Genomic DNA, 24,641 nt, shown 5'->3' on the forward strand with positions numbered 1-24,641 from the left:
TGGAGGCCAATGCAACCAGGAGCGCTGTCTTCATCAACAGGAACTTAAGCTCCACTGATTGCAGAGGCTCAAAGGGAGCACTCTGCAGGGCAGTTAAAACCACTGAGAGGTCCCAAGAGGGAACGAGAGGAGGGCGAGGAGGATTCAGTCTCCTCGCTCCTCTCAGGAACCTGATGATCAGGTCGTGCTTTCCAACGGACTTACCTTCAACTGCGTCATGATGTGCCGGAGCACTAGGTCCCTGTGTTCGCAAACCTGGTCTCGAGAGTGAGCTAGGATCAGCCAGTCATCGAGATAGTTCAGGATGCGAACCCCGTGTTCCCATAGAGGAACAAGGGCTGCCTCAACGACCTTCGTGAAGACGCGAGGCGACAGGGCTAGCCCGAAAGGGAGAACCGCGTACTGGTATGCCTGCCCCTCGAAGCAAACCGCAGGAACGGTCTGTGTCGAGGAAGAATGGATACATGGAAGTAGGCGTCCTTCAGGTCGAACGCTGCAAACCAATCCTGCGGCCGCACGCATTCGAAAATGCGTTTGGCCGTGAGCATCTTGAACGGCATCCTGTGAAGGGAGCGGTTCAAGACGCGCAGGTCCAGGATCGGTCGTAACCCTCCAGATTTCTTCGGTACAATAAAGTAGGGGCTGTAAAACCCGGACTTCATTTCGGCCGGAGGGACAGTCTCGATCGCACCCTTCGCCAGTAGGGTGGCGACCTCCGCTCTCATGACAGGGGCATTGCCACTGACCATAGTGAAGTGGACTCCCCTGAAGCGGGGAGGAGACAGCGCGAACTGAATCGCGTAGCCGAGCCTGATGGTTCTCGCGACCCAGCGGGACAGTCTGGGGAGCTCTAGCCAGGCTCCCAGAACTGCGCCAGCGGGGTCATTCGAACCACAGACGTACCGTCGGTGGTGCAGCAAGGCGGAATGACCGGCCCAGGCGAGGGTGACATAGCGGCCCTGTGCGGGGGCATGGTCATTAGCCGCGTCCTGCCAGAGGAGGCCAGGGGAGGACCAGCGTCCCACGGGGGCGTGCTCTGGCAGGGGTCTGGCGACAGAGGGGGATGAGAGGAGCGTGGCCCGTGGGCGGTGCGTGCTGTCATCCACAGCCTCTTGGAGCTCAGAGAAAGAGCATCAGTTCTTTTGAACGAGATTCTCCCCCAGCCCTCCACCGGGGGAAGGAGTGGTCCTGCTACCAGCTCCTAAAAGAACTGAGCCCTAACTCCAAGCTGCCCGTCTCAGGAGTGCTGCTTAGCCAGGTGTTAGCCGGCTAAGGGGCAGAGACAGGCGGTGCCAGCCTCCAGTGACCTCCTCGTGCTCAGGCCGGTGAAGGCTCGAGGGGAGGAGCCGCATGGAGGTGGCATCGGCGGGAAGCAGACTAAGGAGACCACACGGATGGATGACCGTCAGTGCAGAAGCCTCAGTCCGCTTCTGGAGTGATCGAAGACTGTTGGGCGCAGTCCTCAACCACACCGCCGACCAAGCTGCCCGTCTCAAGAGTGCTGCTTAGGCTGGCGTGGCAGTCTAAGGGGCGGAGACGGGCAGCGCCGCCCTCCTGCGACCTCCTCCTGCTCAGGGCCGGTGAAGGCCCGAGGGGAGGAGCCGCATGGAGGTGGCCTTGGCGGGAAGCAGACTAAGGAGACCACACGGATGGATGACCATCAGTGCAGACGGACCTGAGTCTGCTTCTGGTGGCCGAAGAGCCCAGCCTGGGACATGGGGGAGCTGAGAAAATGAATTCTCAGACCCCCTCACATCAACCTGGCTAAGCCCATGTCTGGACCACTCTAGTGGACACCACCTGGCCCAGGATCACGCAGGTACCGATGTCGCCCGAGATCGAGGTCAGTAGTGTGCGCGGCGGAACGACCAGGCCGGGCATGGGAGGCATAGCGTCCCAGCAAGGGGGCGTGGTCGAGTTTCCGCGTTCTGTCAGTGTTGGCCAGGGAAGGACTAGCGTTCCACTGCGGCCGGTTCTGACAGAACTCCCGAGTCAGCACTGCCTCAAAGGCGAAGGCGACACACAGGACTGCATGCCTGTGTCACAATAGTGACAGAGAACATACAGACCAAGATCGCCTCACGATCAAGGGCAGCGAAGGCGGAGGAATGTATTCATGTCCTGATGCACATCCGGGAAAGCCTACAGCGCTCGGGGGGAGGGTGGCGCCACTCCAACCGATGCTTTCAGCTGCCCGGGAAAGCATGGCCATCAGCTCTGGATCTGACTCGACCAACACTGACACTCCTGAGGGAGGCAACGTAGTCGAATCCTCATTTCCAGAGGAATCAAGCCCGCCTTGTGATGCTGTGAGTGACATGACACCATCTACTGGAGCCCCGAATGAAACACTGGGTCCCCGAGAGGAACCAGGCACACACGGAAGCCCCACGGTTTGCGATGTGGAGGGGGGCGTGGTTTTAATTATTTTTTTTTTTTTTGTATTGTACCACACTGTAACCCTCAGATCACCCTGGCCACCACCCAAAGCATCCCGTAGGAAGAGATAGATTGGGGTGTGGCAGAGGGGACTCTACCCACACTGAGATCATTGAGTCTCGATCTATAACATCGCGATGGTCATGTTCCCGCAATGAAAACATGACTCATCCACGAGCGCTGCCGAGCGTGATTAAGCCCAACACGCGAAACAGCGCTTAGGCAGATGACCGTTAGGCAGATGAATCACACGCCCACATCCAGTAAATACACGGGCGAACCGTCTTGAAAAAGACGTGCCGCGTGCAGCTCTTTTAGAGAGGAAAAAGCTCAGCAGAGTGCTGAAGCGCCCAGGGAGAAACACTCACTGTCGGCAGATCACTGCACAAAACAGCAGCAGGCAATGCGATCTCGCTGGAACGCGCCATCACACAAACACACTGAAGAGCCGCTCGTCTCGTGAAATGAAGATGATTCAGAATGGCTTGTAGGAGTGAAGAGAACTCTTGGCTCCAAGCGAAAACATATCTGCATGTTGCCAGCGTATTTCCTTATATACCCCCAAGGTGGGGCGGAGATACGCTATGCAAATTCCGCAGACCCATGGCATTGGCTCGTTTTCTATACTCGAAGGTGATAGGCTTTCTAAGCGAAACCCCATTCGTCGTCATCCGACGTAACTCGGAGTGACTACGAAAGGGAACTAAGGGCTTAAATACACAGGGTAGATAATCAGGAGAACATTAAACAGGTGCTGATTAGAATAACTAAATCAGCAACCACAGAAACTTACAAAGAACAAGAACACAGGCATACGGAAGGCGCATCCTCGTGCTAACATAGTTCAACAAGTGGAGGGACGAGGCTCAGCCGAGGGTCCAGAAGTTCATGGGGTAGGAAGAGCGACAACTGACCAAGGAACAGCCAGAGGGATGAGGGAGCCCAGTGGAGCCATAAGGACGATGGTTCCAGGTAGAGCCGAGGGGAAGAGGAGCCAAGTTGGAACCGACTGGTCGATGGGCCGAGGTGAAGTAATGGGTTCAGTGGCGTGAGGCGGAGATAGGAGATCCAAATACCAAGGCAGAGCTGGAGACCAGAAGGCACAAGTAAAATCTGAACAGCAGAGTGGAGCCAACAGAGGAGGATCTGAGGGACTGAAGGGAGCCAGCGAAGGTGGAGCAGAGGAACTGGATGGCTTAGATCAGGGATGGGCAACTTTGGTAATGACCAGCATTTGCATGACCAGAGGGCCAGCATTTTTTTGTCCTTTATAAGAAGGGGCCAGATTACTAATAAAAATCAGAGTACAATTAGTGCAATACGTTTTTAAAGATTGTATTAAAGCTGCAGTTGGTAACTTCTGTAAAAATGTATTTTTTACATATTTGTTAAAACTGTCATTATGTCCTGACAGTAGAATATGAGACAGATAATCTGTGAAAAAATCAAGCTCCCCAGGCTCCTCCCAGTGGTCCTATTGCCATTTGCAGAAATACACCGCTCCCGGTAAGAAACAACCAATCAGAGCCAGGAGGAGTGTCTTAGCAGTGTCAATCATGCTTGTGTACGCGCTGATCACCCCCCTCTCTCGCACAGCGCGTACCGTTGTTCAAAATCAAGATAGCCGGTGTGCCGCAGCTGTGCTAATGGCGGACAAACAACCAAAACTGCCAATTTCTCGAGTGGCACCTGCTCATGCAACAAAGACAGGTAAACGGAAAAAGACCGATGACGATAAACAAGCCCGTCGGAGCCCATTGACTCAGTGTCAAAACTCTAGCCGCATAACATACAGATAAAATGTCACGCACTGTGCAAAGCAACAATAGAAACCTGCTAATTCACTGGCTTGTCATGTTGCTGAAATAATGTACTAGCAAACCTTATTTAGCATTACACATCGCTAGAATAATTACTTAGATACTGTAACGTTACCATTATTATCTTGCTAGCTATTTATAACTTATAGAAAGAGTGCAACGTTATGAAGTTACATTACATGTATTTCAGGCTAAGTCAACGTTTTCTAAAAGCTCCCTACTGCAGCTTTAAACTTTACCAATGCTAGCTTAGCTTGATAGTGAGTACTAAAATACATCTTATTTGTTTATATTCATAATGATAAAGTTAGATTTTTTTATTACATGTGATTCTGACATGATGTCACTGCATGCACTGCGCTCCTCTCCGCTCGTCTCAGGTAAATAATGCGTCTTCCAGCTCAGCGGTCGGAGTCGCGCGTTCATGTGTTTTGGGGGCGTGGCTTTGGAAGGAGCCCAGAAGGGAGGGGGTGGAGTGAATGGAAATAATGAGCTGTCTTTAAAACAGTCGTGAGAGGTCTACAGACACTCGATTTTTATACTTTCTTTTTCAGAGTACTTACATTTTAATTATGTATTGATATATAAATAAAGTTTAAACAAATTTGGAAAAGAAGTTTTTTAGACAATTCCTACCTACCCAACCTTTAATAATAAATGTATGTAATTATGCCAATTCAAATGGTAACTTTATTGTCAATTGACAAGAAAATATAAGCATCTCAATTGCATTGTCTGTACATTTTCAAACAAATTTACAATTTTGTAAATCTTATTTTTGATTAGTAGCCTACAGAACATTCTCAACCCACCCTCAAAGAACATTTAAAAAGTGCTTAAATCCACATATTACCAGGAAAAAAACGATATAATAACATTATTTTTTAACAAATGAATATAACAATATAATAATTCAGTGAATAAATTCCTGTAAAATAAGAAACTTGTGGCCTCTCCTGGTGGTGCACAATAGGGGTTATGCGGCGCGCCCAGCGTTCGAACCGGAAAACAGGTCTAAGCATTTACGTTTTTCACTTCCGTACACATCTGCAGCGGTAGGTGATCTCTGAGGTAACTGTTAATTTTCGCTTATTATAATAAAATTCTTATTTCTGATCAAACTTTAGTGTATTTGTTTTAATTAAAATGTCACGAATGTTGAAATATCAGAAACGGGAACATCCGAACAGCAGTTTTTGTTGTGTGCCGATCTGCTCTGTGTCGGGGAAAAATTAAGAGAGTCATAGTTACTCCTGCCGTTTACGCCATACCTGTCAAGTTTTGGATTTGAAAATAAGGGAAATTTTCCGGCACCCACCGCGAATAGTCCCACCACCCCAACCAAGTTCCAGTATCCCTTACATTTTAAGACAGGTGTAAAAGAAAGCTAAAATCACCACCACTTAAACTACAATTGGCTTTATGCACAGCTGCACTACTTCCTGAACTTCAGCCAGCTCCTTTGTTTCCTGTCTGCCATTATTGGACAAACTGATTAATCCAGGTGTCTGATTATTGTTGTTGTTGTGACTACTGAGGTCAGGCACACCTGGATTAATCAGTTTGTCCAATAATGGCAGACAGGAAACAAAGGAGCTGGCTGAAGTTCAGGAAGTAGTGCAGCTGTGCATAAAGCCAATGATAGGCCTACCTTTGTTAACATTGACATTGACATTCGCTGTCCCATTGATCGTGGTATTTACATGAGGGTTTTGGTTTTTTGGCAGGAGTGCCTTTCGTCTCTGTCGTAGCGTCCATCATCCGGTTTTTTTTCCCGCGTTGTCACTCATCATCTGACCTCACACACTAATCTCGCGACAACTGCCACCTACAGTACCTGTAGTAGGCTACTGCAGGTGGCAGTCATCGCGAGGCTAGTGACAGAGCTCAGATTGGGAATGTTTTTTGTTTTTTTTTACTCCGCCCGGGCCTGGGGTATTATTATTATTTTTAAATACTAATACGGGAGAACGGCGGGAAATAAGGGTAAAATACGGGACTTTCCCGGCCAAAACGGGATACTTGACAGGTATGGTTTATGCACGCTTCATTGAATTTCTTCACTTTGACATTCAGAGCACTGGGCATAAATCACATCGCGTCAACACCCGCCGCGAGCCTTCGCGATGCTTTGTTTTAATTAAACAGTCGGATTCCCCTGGTCCCCGAGGGAGACCGCCAAACGGCGGGGGAGAGGGACCGAGCACACCCGGCCACACCGAGACATCGGACGGGAACGGGAAGGGCCGCCGCGGGTCAGTAATACATAATTGAAGGTTGACCAGCATAAACACACAGGACATCGTAGTAATTATACTGTTGGTACTATAACCCCATCACTAAAATGCAGTCTTCATTTGTTTGTTTTAATCATCTGCGAGCAAAAATAAAAGGCTAAACTACTGATAGCATACAAGTCTAAACTAACTAACTGTTTACTGATAGTTCGCTAACGCTATATCGGGTGCCATTAGCAAAAGCTACATATCGTCGCTGCCCGATGAAACTCACGTATGTCCAAAACGGTTACTTTTCAGGAAGTGAAAAAAACACCGTAATTCAAAAGCAGTTGAACGTAGCGTTGTCATACTTGGTACGGCATCTTTAAAGGTAACCATTGTGGGAATGCAAATTTATTAAAATGTTTAATTTAGGTTTACATTGAATTTAGCATGTTAAGGTTAGGTACAAATTATGATTATCAGAGTTTTCTAGCAAAAGACTCTGGTCAGTCCTGTTTTACTGAAACTCTTGGAGTTTGTGTTTTAGCAAGAAAGTCCAGCCAGTCCTGTACTCGGGTCTCAGTGTTTGAATAGATATGCTGAGTGGATTAGGGTGGGCAAAGCTCTCAGTCTAAAACCGGTTCCTAAACCTGTCTTTTTCGGTTCCTGCCCCTAAATGTATATAAACTGTAAGAGAACATTCACGTCAGACTTTTGAAGAACTGCAGCCACGTCAACGCGAAGTCCTCAATAAAGAAATAACTTCTTGAACGTGATCCCAAAAGTCTCCTGGTCTTTCGATTCTAAGTTCACAACAGATGGTGCCGTGTGACCCGGATGGAGAAACTGAAACTCAACAAAGAACTTCAAGCTCAAAGATCTGAATCTTGAAACTTCAAAGCTCAACAAAGATCTGACAAAGATTGCCAGACTGAATCTTTCCAGCTTCCTCCAGACTGAAAACTTCAAGCTCAAAAAAAGAACTCAAAGCCTGACTGAGTTCCAGACGAATGTTTTCTGTACAACCAAAGATTCGGTGAGTTTCACTCTATTCAAAGAACCAATGCAGACCAGTACAAATTTGTTTTCCTCTGTGCCGACAGAGAAGAAGTTAACAAACAGCTGCAGGGTTTTGTTAACTAAGTTATCCTCTAAAGTTGTCTTTTAGAGATGAAATTTATCCTCTGTTCTTGTCAGGCAGGGAAGATTAGCGTAAAGTGCTAGTTTTGTATTTGTGTTATCCTTTGCTCTGGGCAAGGAAGGTTAACAATACATAATCTGTGTTAACGTGTACCCTCTGTTGATCAGAGAAGTTTAGTGTTTGTTTGTGTGGTAACATAGAAATTCACAAAATGTTTAGGAAAAGTACTAGACAGATTACACCTTTATGGACAGACAATGAGTTTAAGTCTTTGTTATCAGAGCACATGGACACAATAGTGACTGAGCAAGTCAGATTGAATTTAACAAAGAAATTTGGCATTGATCCAGAGAAAGTGTGGTCAATTGAAGATTGTAAGAATGTACTAGGAGAAAGTATTCGCAAGAACAGTGTGAAAAATTTTATCTGTTGTCACAGAGAATTTGGTTTAACCCCCTGAGGTCTACGGTATCGCCGGCGATACCAGCTCGCTTTTTTTTTATCAATGTAAAAGAAACTCATAAATACTCTGTTGACTTTGATTTTCCATAGGAGTTTCATACATCAATCGATTCTGTTAAATGTGTATTATTTTTGTGTATACTCACAATAAAAACAAAGTGTTGTGCTTTTTGCCAAATAAGGAAAAATAAACACGAAGCGAGTTCTGCCTTCTCTCTGCCAGTGAAGTCCATTCTGAAACGCGTCCGAAAATGAACAATAACTGAGCGAATACTCAGTCAAACAGGCATACAGACACACAGGCATGAAGCTTGAATTCTCTTCTTTTAAATGAAGTAATTTATATAAAAAACAAATATTCTCATCTTGTGAAATCTGTATTAAAAGAGAGCGATTCCAGTCGAGCTCATCTCATCTCATTACGTTATAATCGGCCACGCCCACGGAGAGCGCGCGCTATTCAAACGCAAATGACTGAGACGATCCCATACAAACTGTGAACGCCCACATATCAGCTCGAGAAAACACATCAAGTTTATTCAGATAAGTGTAGTTGTCTACACTGTCTCGCAGCGCTGTGAGGAATACTAATAATGGAAAACTTACCTCAGAAGTGCTGGTATTTCGAGGAGCAACGGATGGAATAATGTAGTACGTTTTTTTTTTCATTCTCAAGTAAATCGCGTTTCTGTGTGAATGAATGAACGCAGAGATGCGCTGTTTACCACAACTCGCAAAAAGACGGTTTAAATTTGAATTGCGTTTCTGTGTGTGAATAAATGATCTGCTTTTAGCAAACTATTTTGCTATACTGAGTAAAATCGATTGAAATATGTTGAAATAAAATGTATTTGTATAAGCAACGTATTAAACTGCAAATTAACATTTATATTCCTTATAATAAAAACGAAAGACCTATGTTACAGACATATGAAAGACAACATTTCGTTGATTAGTTTTGGATAGATTACACATTTTTACTGTAAAATATCTGCCACCTCAAATAAGCTTTTGTTTGCCAATTTTTGCTAATATGTTAAATATAGTATGTTTTGTCAATGTAGGCTATATTCGAAGTTTGAAATATGTATGATAAAATGTATACTTTAGTTTTTACAAAGAAAGATTACACTTCAATTGTTGTTGTAATTGTAACCTTTTTAATAAAAAAATATATATTTACAAGGTAGATGTAAACAAATTTTAAAAGGTAAATATAAGCATTTTCTTTAAATAATTTTTATTGTGTTTTATTATTGACAAATTTGGGGAGAGGATACATATTCCAAAACTGAAAATACAGTATGAGAATTAACTGCACAATTAATAGACATGTTTTCCTTGGATATTATACAATTTGCAAGCAAAATTTGTAAAAATAAATAAATAATTGACATGCTTCCAACTGTGAACCAATTTGATAGAATATATATATATATATATATATATATATATATATATATATATATATATATATATATATACTGTATATATATATTGCTCTTGCATTATTTCTTGTGGTTATAGGTGACACACCTGAATGAATGGCTCATTAAGTATGCGGGCCCCATTGTCTCCTAAGGTGTGAACCACTACATATGCATGATGCTGTTGAATGGTTGACGCCCCTTGCGCATATTGCCTTTACAAACAAAAAGAGTTTTACAAGATTTAAATCAATGTATTGTGTTATGTGAATGATAAGGGCAGGATGATTTTCACATCATTTTGAAGAAAAAACTCTAGGCAAAGACATCAATTAGTCAAAAGTCTTATTGACACGTATTTAGTATGTGTTTTGTGGCCTTATTTCAGAAACTTTAGTTTTTAGTTTTTTCAATAACCATGCATAAACATTATTCTCTCAAAAATACAAACATGTACATGCATGTTGCTCACATATTATGGTAGCCCTGTTTGTGCTAAATAGAGTGTAATTATACCTTTGCCATTAATATGTTTATAAGCAACTGAAAAAAGCACAAATGTCAGGGCATGTCAGAACATCTCAAGGACCCCAAAAACCCCTCAGACCTCAGAGGGTTAACCCTAGCTACAGAACAGTCTAAGCGCAACTCTGAGCTAGAGAAACAGATCAAAGAGCTCCGTTCTAGAATATCTTCGTTGACCAAGAAAGTAAACCGCAACAAAGATGCAGAAAAAACTGATGTGGAAGAAGTTAGTCAGCCTGATAACAATTATCCTGACTTAAAAGCTTTCTTTGAAACAAATGTAGCCATCCAATCAGTAACTGATCAGCCTGTAGATTCAGTGCAGGTTTGTGGGGCTAGGAGAAGATCTCAGGGAACTAAAAGTGTTACTCCAAACTCTTCTGTTGTCCAAATACAAACGGTTGCCAAAACATCTTTAGGTCCTAAGGATATAGATAGACTCTCCCAGAGTTTACCCTCAGCACGCACAAATTTTTCTGAATTTAGAAGAGCATTGTTCAGTAAAATGCATCTTTACGACATGTCGTTGCCTGAAGTCACACAGCTGATGTCACAAATTCTAACTGAATCTGAATTCAACAATTTTGAGTCTGCTGTTACTTCCGAACTGCAACATGTCAGTAAAGGCGATTTGAGAGAAGGTGTTTTGAAAATCCTAAAGAATATCTTAGGACCCAAAATCGATTGGTCGAGAGTTACTAGCTGTGTACAAGAGAAAGAAGAAACTGTGAGTGAATATACTGAGAGGTTCTGTCAGGTAGCGGTAACGTACAGTGGAATAGTGGATGATTCCGAAAGTGTGTTAGCTGACAAAGGAGCTCTAATCCGAATTTGGGCAGATGGTCTTGTAGCTGAGTACAGAACAGCCTTGCCATTCCTAGATATTACGTGGGCTAAAAGAACTCTCAGAAGTAACTTAGAAAGTTTAGCTATTTGGGAAAGAGATTCTGATGTCAAAGAGAGAGTAAGAATTGCAGCAGTTTCTGTTAAGGTCAACTCAGAGAAGCCAAAGAAACGCAAAAGTCCCAGAGAAGCCAGTTGTTCTTACTGTGGCAAGCACGGACATTTTGGAAAACAATGTAGAAAAAACAAAAATAACTTAAGACAAGTTAACAAGGTTAACCAGCTTCTGATTAGCCTGCTTGATATTCTGAAGCAGCCCCTCCCCTCCTCGTTAAACTCGTGGGGCAACTTGATACGGTGTTAACCATTTAGGCTGTGAGTGCTTAATTTCCCCAGTAACTCACAACAAAGATGAAAGACTTATTTTTGTTTAATAGAACAAAAGGAAAGTGACTGTCACAGCCTTTGTTTGGGGGACATTCAGAATACTCACAGCCAAATGTTATACTGCAGAACATTACAATCAGACACCATCCTCTGTTAATGATGTTTATTAGGACTGATGTTTCACTGGAGAATGGAAATGTGACAATTTTCTCACACACTGTACAGTGTGCACATAACAGGGACAGAATAGGACACAGACCAGTGCGGTGCCCTGGGAAGAACTGAACGCAACAGGCTTCGGGGGTGAACCCAGGGTGAAGACACTACCTCATAGGCCCTTCCCCATTTAGTCCATCCTTACCTCACTGGTCCATAGGTGTCAAAACAATTAAGAAATGGGGAAAGAATGAAACAACAACAGCAGACTCTAAAAACCATACAACCCTAGTGTTTGAAGAAATACTGCTCTGTTTTCTGTTTTCTTTCTTCCTCTCTACAGATACCACTTGATGGCTGGTTCCAAAAATCCATATGCAACGACGTCTCACCTGCATATGAAGCCACAACCTCAAGAAGACAACTAGACCCACTGCTGAACGAACTATCACAAAAGAAAAAGAAAAAAATACACAACGCGGACCCTAATTGCATGTTTTGTTTCTGTGTCAGCATGCAATTACAGATGAACAACACAGATCATGCTTGTGCCTGTAACTTTTTCAAGTTACAAGAATGAACTTTTAAGTGTACTTTGATAAAAGTTAGACTTAAAACCACTATACGATCAAATGACTTATGGAAGAATGAAGTCTATGCATGAATATTGCTGTTCTGCCGTTTCTTTGTTTTCTACAGGAAACATATTTCACAGCTATTCAGGCGCCATGGACTTTCAAGACTTCCACTCTTATGCTACATGGTTTTCTGTGCAATCATGTAGTTTATACGACATTTTACACCCTGCGTCGAATGTGTCAACAGTTATGGTTTTGAGAAGAACTATGACACTATGACACAGAATAAGTTATATGTGCCTGTGACGATCAAAAGTTACAAGAATGAACTTTTAAGTGTTTAAATTTGTATATTATGTGAGAGTTTTTTTAAGACTCTCAAAGGGGCAAATGTGGGAATGCAAATTTATTAAAATGTTTAATTTAGGTTTACATTGAATTTAGCATGTTAAGGTTAGGTATAAATTATGATTATCAGAGTTTTCTAGCAAAAGACTCTGGTCAGTCCTGTTTTACTGAAACTCTTGGAGTTTGTGTTTTAGCAAGAAAGTCCAGCCAGTCCTGTACTCGGGTCTCAGTGTTTGAATAGATATGCTGAGTGGATTAGGGTGGGCAAAGCTCTCAGTCTAAAACCGGTTCCTAAACCTGTCTTTTTCGGTTCCTGCCCCTAAATGTATATAAACTGTAAGAGAACATTCACGTCAGACTTGGTGACTGCATCTACCGACAGCTCGTGTTCTCAATAAAGAATCCTGCTGAAGAAACAACCAAGTGGTCCTGGTCTTTCGATTCTAAGTTCACAACACCATATTCTTGCCAGTGTAATGATATAATCCACATTTGACCAAAATCGAGTTTAAATGGACATACGTGCATATTTTACAGTAACGGTGGTCGTTACACGTTCTTCCGATCATTAATTAGAATGGCCAAGTCGCGTTTCATATTAACAGATGAATAGGCTACGCTCAGTTTATTAAATAGCCTACGTCTCAGTTTATTAAATACTCTCAGTTTATTAAAGGGTAACTAAACCCTAAACCAACTTTTTTTAGTTAATGGTCTTTAAGAATGGGGCTTTATTAGTGCTGTTCATTGATTCAAGTAATTTTTTTGACATTTGTGTTTAAAGTGTTTTAATTTTACAAAATATGGTGTAAAAACGTCTGAGTGCTGCCCTCTTCAGGTTGAACAGTGGCTACTGCAGTTGAATTTTCCTATTGGAAGTTGTGGTACCCTCTGACATCAGAGGGTACCAGCTAACCACGCCCTTGCCTGCAGAGAGATATGTCACAGATGCACGCCCCCTCTCCACTGGGCTCTGCCTACTTTTCCAGCATTTTTCAAATATTGCCAGTGGGTGGAGTCAGGCTCTGACCAGGGGTTTAGTTACCCTTTAAATGTCTCTTGCAAACTATGAAGGGACAATGAATCAATACACTGCTGAACCCAGGGCCGGCGCGTCCATATAGGCGAACTAGGCAATTGCCTAGAGCGGCACTTTTGTAAGGGCAGCAAAATGTGTGCCAACCAGGAATGAACAATTCACAAAATAGGCTAGGCTATATGATCATATACTCATACATATTCAGAGAGTAGCCTTTTTCTTTTCGTTTTGAATTATTTCGTTTAAAGACTTTTCAAGCTTTGTGCATTTGATGTATTTCTCATGTCTGTGTGAGGCATACACTGTTAAGTTAGGATGAGATGCGCTCCAGTTAACGTGCAATGCAAGTGACCGCGCGGGCGCCTCCATGATTATGTTATCTGCTATATATTTGCTTCTTATTTATTAAATCCACTCCAGGCAATTGGTTGATGAAAAATTTATTAAGATTAAAATTAAGATACAATTTATACAAAATGAAATTCACTTTAAAGAAAGGTTTTCTACAAAACAAAACTTAATGAAGTGGTCAAAATCATGTCTGACCCACTCCATGTCTCAAATTGTGCATCCTATTACTCGTGCTGTTCACTTTTCATAAATCAACAAAAATGGAAGAAAAAAAACATTATAATTAGGGGTGTAACGATATTCAAACCGAACCGACAAACCGCGATACAACAGCCACGGTTCGAACCGCGATACTCTCATGTCGAACCGAACGCGCCCCGCCCCCTGCTGCCCCGGCCCAACTCTCACATCACTTTGTCACAAAACTATTTTTTTCTTCCTTGACATTTGATTAAATAATGATTAATGAGTACACTTTTAACAACTAATAAGAGCTGTAGTTTTACTAAATATTATTATAATATTATTTACTAAATAAAGTGCATGTCACGTGATTTGGGTGATCGATCACGCTCGAGAGTTTACATACGCACTTCAGGATGGCAACTCATATTGAGATTGAAGACCCTCCGGTCACAACCACTGACTGATACAGCAGCAACAGCAGCAGTGCTGATCACGAATCACCGACACCTGTCATCATCCAATATGATGACATATCACAGCATTTTTTAATCATCGTTTTGAGACAAATCATTGTTTGTTTTGCGAACATTATCCTCTGCCGTCTGGTCGCTTCCGCTTCAAGCCGGACTCGTCTCGCGCTAACGGTAATTCCTTTTCACTGTCCACGTTTTGATTTCGGCAAATCAATTTTAGCGAATGCAAACAACGTGATTATTGTTCATGAGTCCAACATCCAGCCACGCAAGAAAACATGTAATCTACCTGAGGGAATAATATGCTCACAAAACATTTCTGATTATTATTAATGTTTAAGACTGTTTTGTTTTTTCCCCCCCAGGATTCTATGAAGAATGTAAAGATCATAAGATATTTATTTGAAATAGAAAGCTTGTGTAACACTATAAATGTAGGCTACTGTCACTTTTGATTAACGTAATGCATCCTTGCTGAATAAAAGTAGGCAATTACTTTCTTTAATTTCTTTCCCCCAAAAAATTATCTTACAAACCTCAAACTTTTGAACTGTAGGCCTATGTATAATGTTAAAAAAGTTTTCTATTTCAGATAAATGCTGTTATTTTGAATGGTGGTTTGTTTGTAATGTGACATTTTGTTTGTATGACTTTACAATAATTTTTAGAATTAAATTGTACATAAATAGGTTAAGCAATACAAATGTGTTTGTCTGATAACCTTTTAAACATATACTTAACTGTCTGCAGACAATGAAATGATGTACATTGTGCGATGCAGTACAAATATTTTGAGTGTCCCTTGTTTTCCTATAAAGAACCACGATTGTCCCGCATTTTACTTTTCTGAAGTTGGCAACCCTACTCAGGTGTGCAGTTTATTTCTGACTAGTCAGTGGAGGCATTTATTTCATTTTAGTTAACTCAGGTGTGCTAAGTGCTCTAAAGAAAGGCTGAAGCCACTGTATAAAATTCAGTTAATAAAGTTAAAGTTAATCTAGCGTTATTATTGCTGGTGCCCTGCCATGAACCCTGCCCCCACAGCAAACAGAACCGAACCGAACCGAACCGTGGCTCCAAAACCGTGATATGAACCGAACCGTGGCATTGGTGTATCGTTACACCCCTAATTATAATATTTTAACAAATATGAAACTAAATGCGCTCATTTAATGGCTACAACAGTATAAGTAGACCTATTTGTACAAATTGCTGCACATTCATTTAATTCTGAATTTTGCACACACAAGTTGAAAGGCTTCAAATCAAGTTCACGGATTAATTGTGCGTGCATTTATTAATCATTATGATACTAAAATCATAACAAAGTAGGCTATGCTATGTAGCCTACAAAAAAATACAGCCATTTCTGTTTTTTTCTTTTAACCCCTTAGCTGTCACCCCCCTTTTTGAGAATGTACATTAAAATGCACTATTCAAGCTTAAATGGTTGTAATTCAAGAATGCTTTGGAGTATAGACCTAAGATTGGTCTTGTTTTAAAGGGGAAAAATAGCAGATTATTGCTGAAGTGAAAGCACTTCAAAAAATTTAAGTATGAAAAAGTTATGGAAGTTTAAATTTACATTAAATCAAATATAATTTATTTAATATTTTTATTTTATATAAAATATATATTTTACAAAATATGTTTTACAAAAAAATTACTATAAAATGAAAGCCATATATCTAACCAAGTTGTGTTCCAAATTTGAAGTTGATATCACAAAAATTGAAGTTCCCATGAGATTTTGTTTAGGCGTATTACCAAAAATAGCCACCGGGTGTCATTGAATTCCATTGAATTTAACTGTATGCATTCTAACATAACAAATTAAAAAAATTCTGTCCAAATATCACTTCTGTCACAAAATATGGAACCTTGAGACTCAGACCTTTCTGACAATATGTGTTTTGTCAAGATTAGAAAATATTTTTATCATAAATTATGAAACATAATAATGCCCAAAAGGGGAGGAGCCTGATAAAATAATTTAGAGTACCGTTTCTATGGTAACACAATGTCCAATTTCAAAACAGTTTTCACAGGATGAATTCTGAGATCATAAGCTTTCAAATGATACCTAATTTATGATAACTACTAAAATATGTAATGTAATAAAAAAATATAATATAATATTTTAGAGGATAATATATATGTCATAATTTTTAGAAGATAATATTATTTTATTATTTTTTTTATTGACAAATACTAGATTAAATGTTTTATTATGAACTTTTAGCATGAAAACCAAAGTTTCAATTATTAAAAGTGTGTGCGTCGACTTTTTGTGACAAACGCCATAACTCCTGTTATCATGTCGATTTTTTGAGGTGCACTCTTGTCATAAATTCATCTATTACTGTTCCTGCATAAATTGTAACAAAAAACAGTGCTGAAATATCTATTTAGGAGTCTTAGACCTTTCCAACAATATATAGTTTGTCATGATTAAATTAGGATTTAATTGTAATATAGTGACGTAAACGTAGGCGTCCCGTATACGGGACGGTGACAGTTAAGAGAAAACAAGCTGCACCTTTTTTTTACATTTCATCTTTCATTCCGAAATGAACGAAAAAGTACACAGACCCAACAAGTATTAGCCTTTTTACCCGTTATCAATCTAAATTAATCTCGTTTTTAATTTAACTTAATTTCGTTTTTCTTTATTTAAATTTCGTTTTTTTTCTTTATTTAATTTTCGTTTTTTCTTTAATTAAATGTAATTTTTCTTTATTTAAATTTCGTTTTTTCTTTATTTAAATTTCATTTTTCTTTATTTAAATGTAGTTTTTTCTTTATTTAAATTTTGTTTTTCTTTATTTAAAATTCGTTATTCTTTATTTAAATCTACCCTTTACTGTGTCAGTAATTTATTAGTCAGAAAAATATTAGACTACCTTAAAAGTAGGCTATTGCTTAAGTTAACAGACCCGTGCATTAACATCCCCACAATAAACAGTGACAATTACTTCGTCTAGACCATTTACCGGTAAATAACAGTTGTGAATATATTGCGAATATATAATAAACTTGAACAGTTGTCAAAAACAAACATTTGCTGATACTTTACCTCACAGAGTTATTCGGCTATACAATGCCTGAGCTTCCAGAGACGCTTAGACCCATAGACATAATAAATACATAGACGCCCTATTGGCCGCTGGATCGTACGTCAACGGCGCCGCCATACTCTGGAGGGCAACTTTCCCATACCTCTCATAACGAGAATTGAGAAAAATGCCTATTTCGTGTGCTGCTTGGGGCTTTACAAATCGCCACACAATTGAAAACAGGTCTCAGGGAATTACCTTTCACAAGCAAAACTGAAAATTTGTTTCTGGTTGTATTTCATTTACTATTTTTATTTTCAGAGGAGAAAGGCCGCGAAATTTAAAAATACTACTGTTATTGTGTCACAAAATGTAGTTCTACCAGAAAGACTCGGGAGATAAAAATGATATAACAAGTGTAAATTTATTAATAGCTCAGCAAGCATAATTTTATAAAGTCTTTGGCGTAGGCCCCGTCCTTAGCAAGCAATGCGAGGGTAACGGAATCTGCAAATCCCGCCTGAAGATGAAAGCAGGGGCGCAGCCGACCCCCCATACAGAAATGTAATATATGTCAATATATGTAAATTACATATATAATGTTAGTGCCCATGTATGTCTGCTGCATATATGAGAATATATGCAAAATTCATATATGTAAAACACATAGACATATATGAAACATATATTTCAAAATATAGCAAAAATGGCCGTTTTCATGTAAGTGCCATATATTTTCCCGTATATGCACATAAATGTGAAATATATGTAAGACGCATATATGTATCCATGCATATATGACGCATATATGTATCCATGCATATATGACGCATATATGTATCCATGCATATATGACGCATATATGTATCCATGCATATATGACGCATATATGTATCCATGCATATATGACGCATATATGTATCCATGCATATATGACGCATATATGTATCCATGCATATATGACGCATATATGTATCCATGCATATATGACGCATATATGTATCCATGCATATATGACGCATATATGTATACATGCATATATGTACTTATTTCTATAGTACATACTTTCACATATATTAGGGATACAAATCTTATATCTGAATGCCTTGAAATTAAATGCCTATAGTTGGAGATTTTGTCTATTGTGTGAATACCAAATATAGTATTTTAATACAATAATGCAGTGTTTTCTTTGTCATTTTTGACAAATACATCCACAAAGTACCATAACCATATGCCACAGCTTTAAAAATGCATCAGTATCACATGCATGTACACTGTAAAACTTTTCACTGTAAATTTACAGTAAAATACTGGCAGCTGGGTTGCCATCCACATACTGTATTTTTACAACACTACTACAGTAAACAGCATTTACAGTACTCCACTGTAATTACCAAATACAGTATATACCACATTTTACATTATTAAACTTGTCGACAGCAATAAATTGTATTTTTACAGGGAATACTGCTTTTATTATTACATAATTAAAATATTATACTTTAAGGTTTCATAAGAGTAGTCACACTAGGAAAAAGAAAACAACATTTTCTGGGTTTTAAAACATTTATTTAGTTAAAATGCCATCTGTGAACATGTTGGCTGAATTACTTTTTAAACATAAAATGCAATTTTAACACTTAACAACAAACAGGTAACAGTTAGCACTTAAAGGGATAGTTCACCCAAAAATTTAAATTAGCACATGATTTACTCACCCTCAAGTCATCCTAGGTCTATATGACATTCTTCTTTCAGACGAATACAATCAGAGTTCTATTAAAAAATGTCCTGGCTCTTCCAAGCTTTATAACGACAGTGAAATTCTGTTTCTTTTTTGAAGTCCATAAAAGTGCAAACGAAATCCCATTCAAAGTCTGCAAGTTTTCACAGAAGTGAGGACACCTGTAGGCTTACAGTGGTGTTCTTGTTTTGCACAACTTGGCCAGTTTTCTTTGAAGTTACTTGTCCTTTCTTTGTTTTTGATCCACGTTCAGGATTGATGTCAAGAAAGCGTCTAAAAGGCAGAAAAAAACAACAATGAAATATTATTAACTGTGTATATATTTTGACAAAGAGAGACAGCACAAAAGCTGTCTAAAACTGAACAACATAAAAAAAAAAAAAAAAAATGCAATGTTGGATGTTGTGATCAATAACTGATATTTTTTCTGCCCTGGTAAAATACATCAACTCAATGTGTCTGTTTACATGCACACTGTCAACTAACTAAATTTTTGGAAGTGGGGTTGCCAGATTTAAAGTTTTATTCTACAACTTTTGTCTACTCATCACCCAGCTCATTAACAATATCATCCCCTCATCAGGTCCATCAGAGTATTAGTGGAAAGGCAGTCTTTTGACTCTCCGTTTATATAGAGCACACACTGCCAGAATCCAGCCCAAACATTTGTGACAGAAATAATTTAACTTGATTGCAAGCCTTGCAATGTTTATTGCATATATGACAACATGATTTACCAGACTAAAATGCATGTTTGCACCCAAAAATTTAAATTCTGTCATTATTACTCACCCTCAAGACTTTTGTTCATCTTCGGGACACAAATGAAGATATTTTTGATGAAATCTGATAGTTTTGTCCTTCCATTGATATCAACATCATTGCAACTGTCAAAGCCCAGAAAAGTGGTAAAAACATTGGTAAATATATAGCTACAGTGGTTCAACCTAAATATTATGAAGCAGGGTTTCTGCACATTTTTTAAAGTCAAATTTAAGGCTTTTTAAGACCCGAAGAAATCAAAATGAATACCATGCATTAGGGGTGCGCAATATTGACAAAATATGTCTCGATCAATATTTTCAAAGTTTTCTTGATAATAATTAGATAACATTTTACTGATTGTGTTTCTGTGCTTGGTGCCATGGCTTGTTTAGGCCTGTTGACAGCTGACTGACAAAGATATTCATATTTTTCATATTCTATGCAGTGGTCAGTTTACAGCAGTGACAGAAATTAACATTTTTTATTAAGGGGTAATATTTGCCACCTTAAATTGATTTCAAGGGGCATTTTCACCCATATATGGACATTTGTAGATGTTTCAACAAGATATCTTTCACATCTACTGCAGTCAGATTCACCCGTGTTCACGCTGAAGGAATCACTCACAATGGCTGGGCACTTGTATGACACATCAAGGATATTAAGAGGCTAAAAGCAGGTTTAAAACTTGCCCCATTGAAGTCAACAGGGTGCAAATTTTAAAAAGAGGATAACACGGTGTAGGCAACACCGATTTTTGTCGTTGTTCTCTGTATTGACAGCACTCCAAATTTACAAAAAAATGAGCTCAATGTTAAAATTGACCGGAGTTCTCCTTTAAGGTTGCACTAGTTACATGGATTATTTAAACAATGTTTTTACTAGCTTTCTGGGCCTTAAAAGTTGCAAAGACGTTGCTGTCTATGGGTGGTTCAGAAACCTCTCAGATTTCAACAAAAATATCTTAATTTGTGTTCTGAAGATGAACGAACCCTAGTGAAAAAAAAGTATACTTTTTGTATACTTGTATGTAACGGGTGTTTGAGACGGTTAACCGATATTAATATGTCTTAGGCTAGTAAAATAACAGAAGTCTAAATTCGTCTACAGGAGCTGGTGGTCAGTAACAACACAGAAACTTAAGTTTAAATTTGGTGCAGGTACCATATATTGCAAAATAATTAAACAAAATATTTACAAATAGAAATAATGAAAGGAAAGAAAAAGAAAAGAATCCCAAAATATTTACAGACTGCAGTTGAACCGGTTTGTAGTTAAGTGCACTTGGTAGTTGTTGTTCAAGTACATACTAATATAAATTACAGCAAATACACACACACAAAAACCAAAAAGAAAAAGAACTGTCCCAGCAATAGATGGTATACAAGACCAGCGCGACAACCCACAAGGATGTTATGGAAGTTTGTAGTGATAAGTCCGTAAGTTATTGTTCATAATGTGAAGGATGTGTATGTGGGGTTGAAGCACTAGTCTATGGAGAAGTGTGTGGGGGACAGGCTGTGGACAACCTTCCTACCAGACCAGTAGGATGGCTATTCAGTGGATGCTACACGGATGGTAGGCTCCCAGCAATAGAAATTCGGCTCGCCATCATTCGTCTCCAGACAGAGAGAAAAAACCTGGCCTGTAGTACAACAACAGGACCAGTAAATAACAGGGCTAAATTGAAACTAAGCATCAGCTCATTCCACACTCAGATATCATTTTCATGTGCACACAATTCTAAATTATTACAAAATGAATCAATAAATGTACAAACTACAAATAATAAACATTAAGGGCATGACAACACAATAAACAGTACAATGTTAAAGTTATATTGGCTGCACAAAGTTCAAATAAATTCAACAGTACTATAGTCAGATTTCCTTACTACATATAAACACACTTACTGAAAACAAATATATTTGTAACCCACAAATGCAAATGTCACAAAAGCATAAAATTAATCAAAACCAGTTGGTGAATATTTGGCTAATATGTTAGCTTTCAGCATGTAGTTCATTCATTCAGAGTACTCACCAGTTCCTCTAAGTAAACATATGGCAATCTGGTGACGGTGACAATCCCCTGCAGCCACTAAGTTATTCTAAAAGTTACAATGATGTGTTTAACTTAAAAGAATAAATCAAGCAAAAGAGTGAATTGTTTGTTGAACACAAACCTGTCCACAGCTGCCGATCAGCTTTCCCACACCTCTGAATGAGGAAGAAGCTGCAGCCTAATTAAACTTGTACTCTACTGCGCGATTGGCCAAGCACAGTCACATGACTGGGGTGGCATGAGATCACTTCTTAAAGGGGCAGCAGAACTAATAATATATTACCAGATTTCAACCTGGGTTACACCCTCCCCCTTTAAACCCATGCACGTCCCGTTGCATGTTAAACCACGTGAATAACTGAACTGGTGGTAGAAGCAGGATTTAATGCCTCAGATATACTATGTAACAGGGTTTGAACCACAGATATCAGGGGATTACCAAGAGAACTGTACTGCAACCTTTTAGGTGGTAATCGTTGACGCACAGAACGTCTTGGACCGGGTTCTGGTTCTACAGAATCAAGAGTTAAATCAAAGTTTAGGGGCTCAAAGACACTAGAAACCGACGTCTCAAGATCGACAGATTCTTCAGTGAGTGGAATTTCAACAAATTCGGGACTGACACTTCCAGAGTTTCTTTCCACAGGTAGTTCGACAGACTCTTCTTCCTCGGCTTCAGACTCAGATGGGTGTTCAGGTAACGTCTCTTCTTCAGGTAAGTGCTCACTCTCTGATCCTTCATCAACAACAGCTGGTTCACTCGCAGGTGTCATTGGTGGAGAAAGATAGTCGTTGGCAACACTTGGGGATGAAGCCATTTTATAAAACTTCTCCACAGTGAACTTCATTGGACTTGAGTCCAGACCAAGAACTGTTGGTTCAGGTGGAGAGTCTTCCTCTTCAGAGACCTCAGAGTCAGGAGGGATCTCACGCTGCTGCCGCGTTCTTGGCCTTGAGACTGAACTGGCCTCAATGAACGGCTCTTCAACAGCAGGGAGGAAACCACATGGTAAAAGAAGATCTCTGTGAAGAGTACGTTTAGGACCATCACAACGCTCTGGCTTCACTGTATAGACTGGTAGGTCCCCAGCTTGATCCACCACAACGTAGATGTCCTGCTCCCACTTATCACTGAGCTTGTGTTTACCTCTCAATCGAACATTACGGACAAGCACTCGATCACCAGGCTCCAGCCTTGAAGGAATAACTCTTTGATCAAAGCGGACCTTGTTCTTTTCAGATGCTTTAACAGCATTCTTCGAGGCAATATCGTAGCTTTCTTTCAACCGGGACTTCAGATTTTGGACATACTGTGAATGAGGTTGATGTTTTTCCCCACTCAGAGGTAATCCAAAAGCCAGGTCGACCGGAAGACGGGGAGAACGTCCAAACATCAGCTCGTATGGTGTATATCCTGTGGTCTCATTCCTTGTACAATTGTAAGCGTGTACCAAGGGTTTGACGAAGTCTTTCCATTTCATTTTCTGTTTTGCTTCCATACTATCTTTAAATATATTAAAAGTATATTAGCATCATGCTTTTTATCTATTTCTATAATACCACTTTTAACACACTTTAAAATAATAGTACTTTAGTATATTTTCTAAAAAATATATTTAAAAGAAAGCATACTTTTAACATATTTCTAACAAGTGCACTATAAGTACATTGGTAATAAATATATGCTTAATTACACTTTTAAAGAAATATGCTAAAAACAAGCATACTTTTAATATATTTCTAACAAGTACACTATAAGTACATTGGTAATAAATATATGCTTAATTACACTTTTAAATAAATATGCTAAAAACAAGCATACTTTTAATATATTTCTAACTAGTGCACTATAAGTACATTGGTAGTAAATATATGCTTAATTACATTTTTAAGAAATATGCTAAAAACAAACATACTTTCAATATATTTCTAACAAGTGCACTATAAGTACATTGGTAATAAATATATGCTTAATTACACTTTTAAGAAATATGCTAAACACAAGCACACTTTTAATATATTTCTAAAAAGTACACTACAAGTACTTTGAAGTTTTTGTGTATTTAAAGAAAACATACTTATGTTGCTCTACTTAAAATAGATTTGAGTATGCAGTGTACAAATGGCTACTTTTGTAATTGTGATTTAAGTATTTTTAATTTAAGTTTATACAATGTTAAAGATAGGCACAATGTACAATAAACACAAATCCATTACAAATTTTACATCAACATCACACCATTGGAACACACAAGAAAATGTGTTTTCTACTGTACAGAAAGTGCAGCTACTGGATTGTGATGTCACAAGTGGCAGTTTAACCACTACAGCCAAGTAAACACTGGCTATATTGCATGGCCAAAAATGGAAGTTCACTCACACTGCATTAACACATTAGAAGCATAATCAGTGTTCAAAAAAAATTAACAAATCATTATTGACTTTAGGGAGAAAAGCTTAAAAAAAATTGGCATTGATATCTGTGAAGCTGCAGAAGTAGTTCCCCAGGAATCAGTTTTTAGTCTCTTTCAATATTGTTTGGAAGTGGAATGACATACAGTTTGTCCTTAGACCTAACCATAACACATTTACGTTTGAGTGATTGAGGATGG

At 39.4% G+C, this 24,641-nt stretch overlaps 1 protein-coding gene and 2 long non-coding RNA genes across 4 annotated transcripts in view; 1 reads left to right on the forward strand and 2 right to left on the reverse strand.

Moving 5' to 3' along the window:
* The first annotated feature begins 7,292 nt into the window (after positions 1–7,292).
* On the forward strand, positions 7,293–12,767 carry LOC309492797. The gene is made up of 2 exons (XR_014203710.1): positions 7,293–7,517; positions 11,766–12,767. It is a non-coding gene; the product is annotated as an uncharacterized lncRNA (long non-coding RNA).
* A 5,243-nt stretch (positions 12,768–18,010) lies between these two features.
* LOC309486354 overlaps positions 18,011–24,641 on the reverse strand; it is a 23,602-nt gene continuing 16,971 nt past the window's right edge. Inside the window, exons 4-5 of one of the 2 annotated variants that reach the window (XR_014201489.1) lie at positions 19,993–20,087; positions 18,011–19,473 (exon numbers count right to left, since the gene is read on the reverse strand). This is a non-coding gene — a long non-coding RNA (uncharacterized lncRNA). The remainder of the gene's footprint in view (positions 19,474–19,992; positions 20,088–24,641) is intronic. The other variant, XR_014201490.1, reaches the window with a different exon arrangement.
* Positions 21,000–23,516, reverse strand: LOC309483619 (uncharacterized protein). The gene is made up of 3 exons (XM_082149528.1): positions 22,151–23,516; positions 22,009–22,075; positions 21,000–21,610 (listed from the first exon to the last, which is right to left on the reverse strand). Exon 1 carries the CDS (start codon positions 23,508–23,510, stop codon positions 22,371–22,373), a length of 1,140 nt encoding a protein of 379 aa, XP_082005654.1. The 5' UTR covers positions 23,511–23,516; the 3' UTR covers positions 21,000–21,610; positions 22,009–22,075; positions 22,151–22,370.

The sequence above is a fragment of the Leuciscus leuciscus genome, assembly GCF_965113295.1.
Source record: "Leuciscus leuciscus genome assembly, chromosome: 2".
NCBI lineage: Eukaryota > Metazoa > Chordata > Actinopteri > Cypriniformes > Leuciscidae > Leuciscus > Leuciscus leuciscus.

Coding starts and splice junctions, on each gene's coding strand:
- LOC309483619 (XM_082149528.1), bottom strand. CDS start 23,510: ATGAAATGGAAAGACTTCGTCAAACCCTTGGTACACGCTTACAATTGT.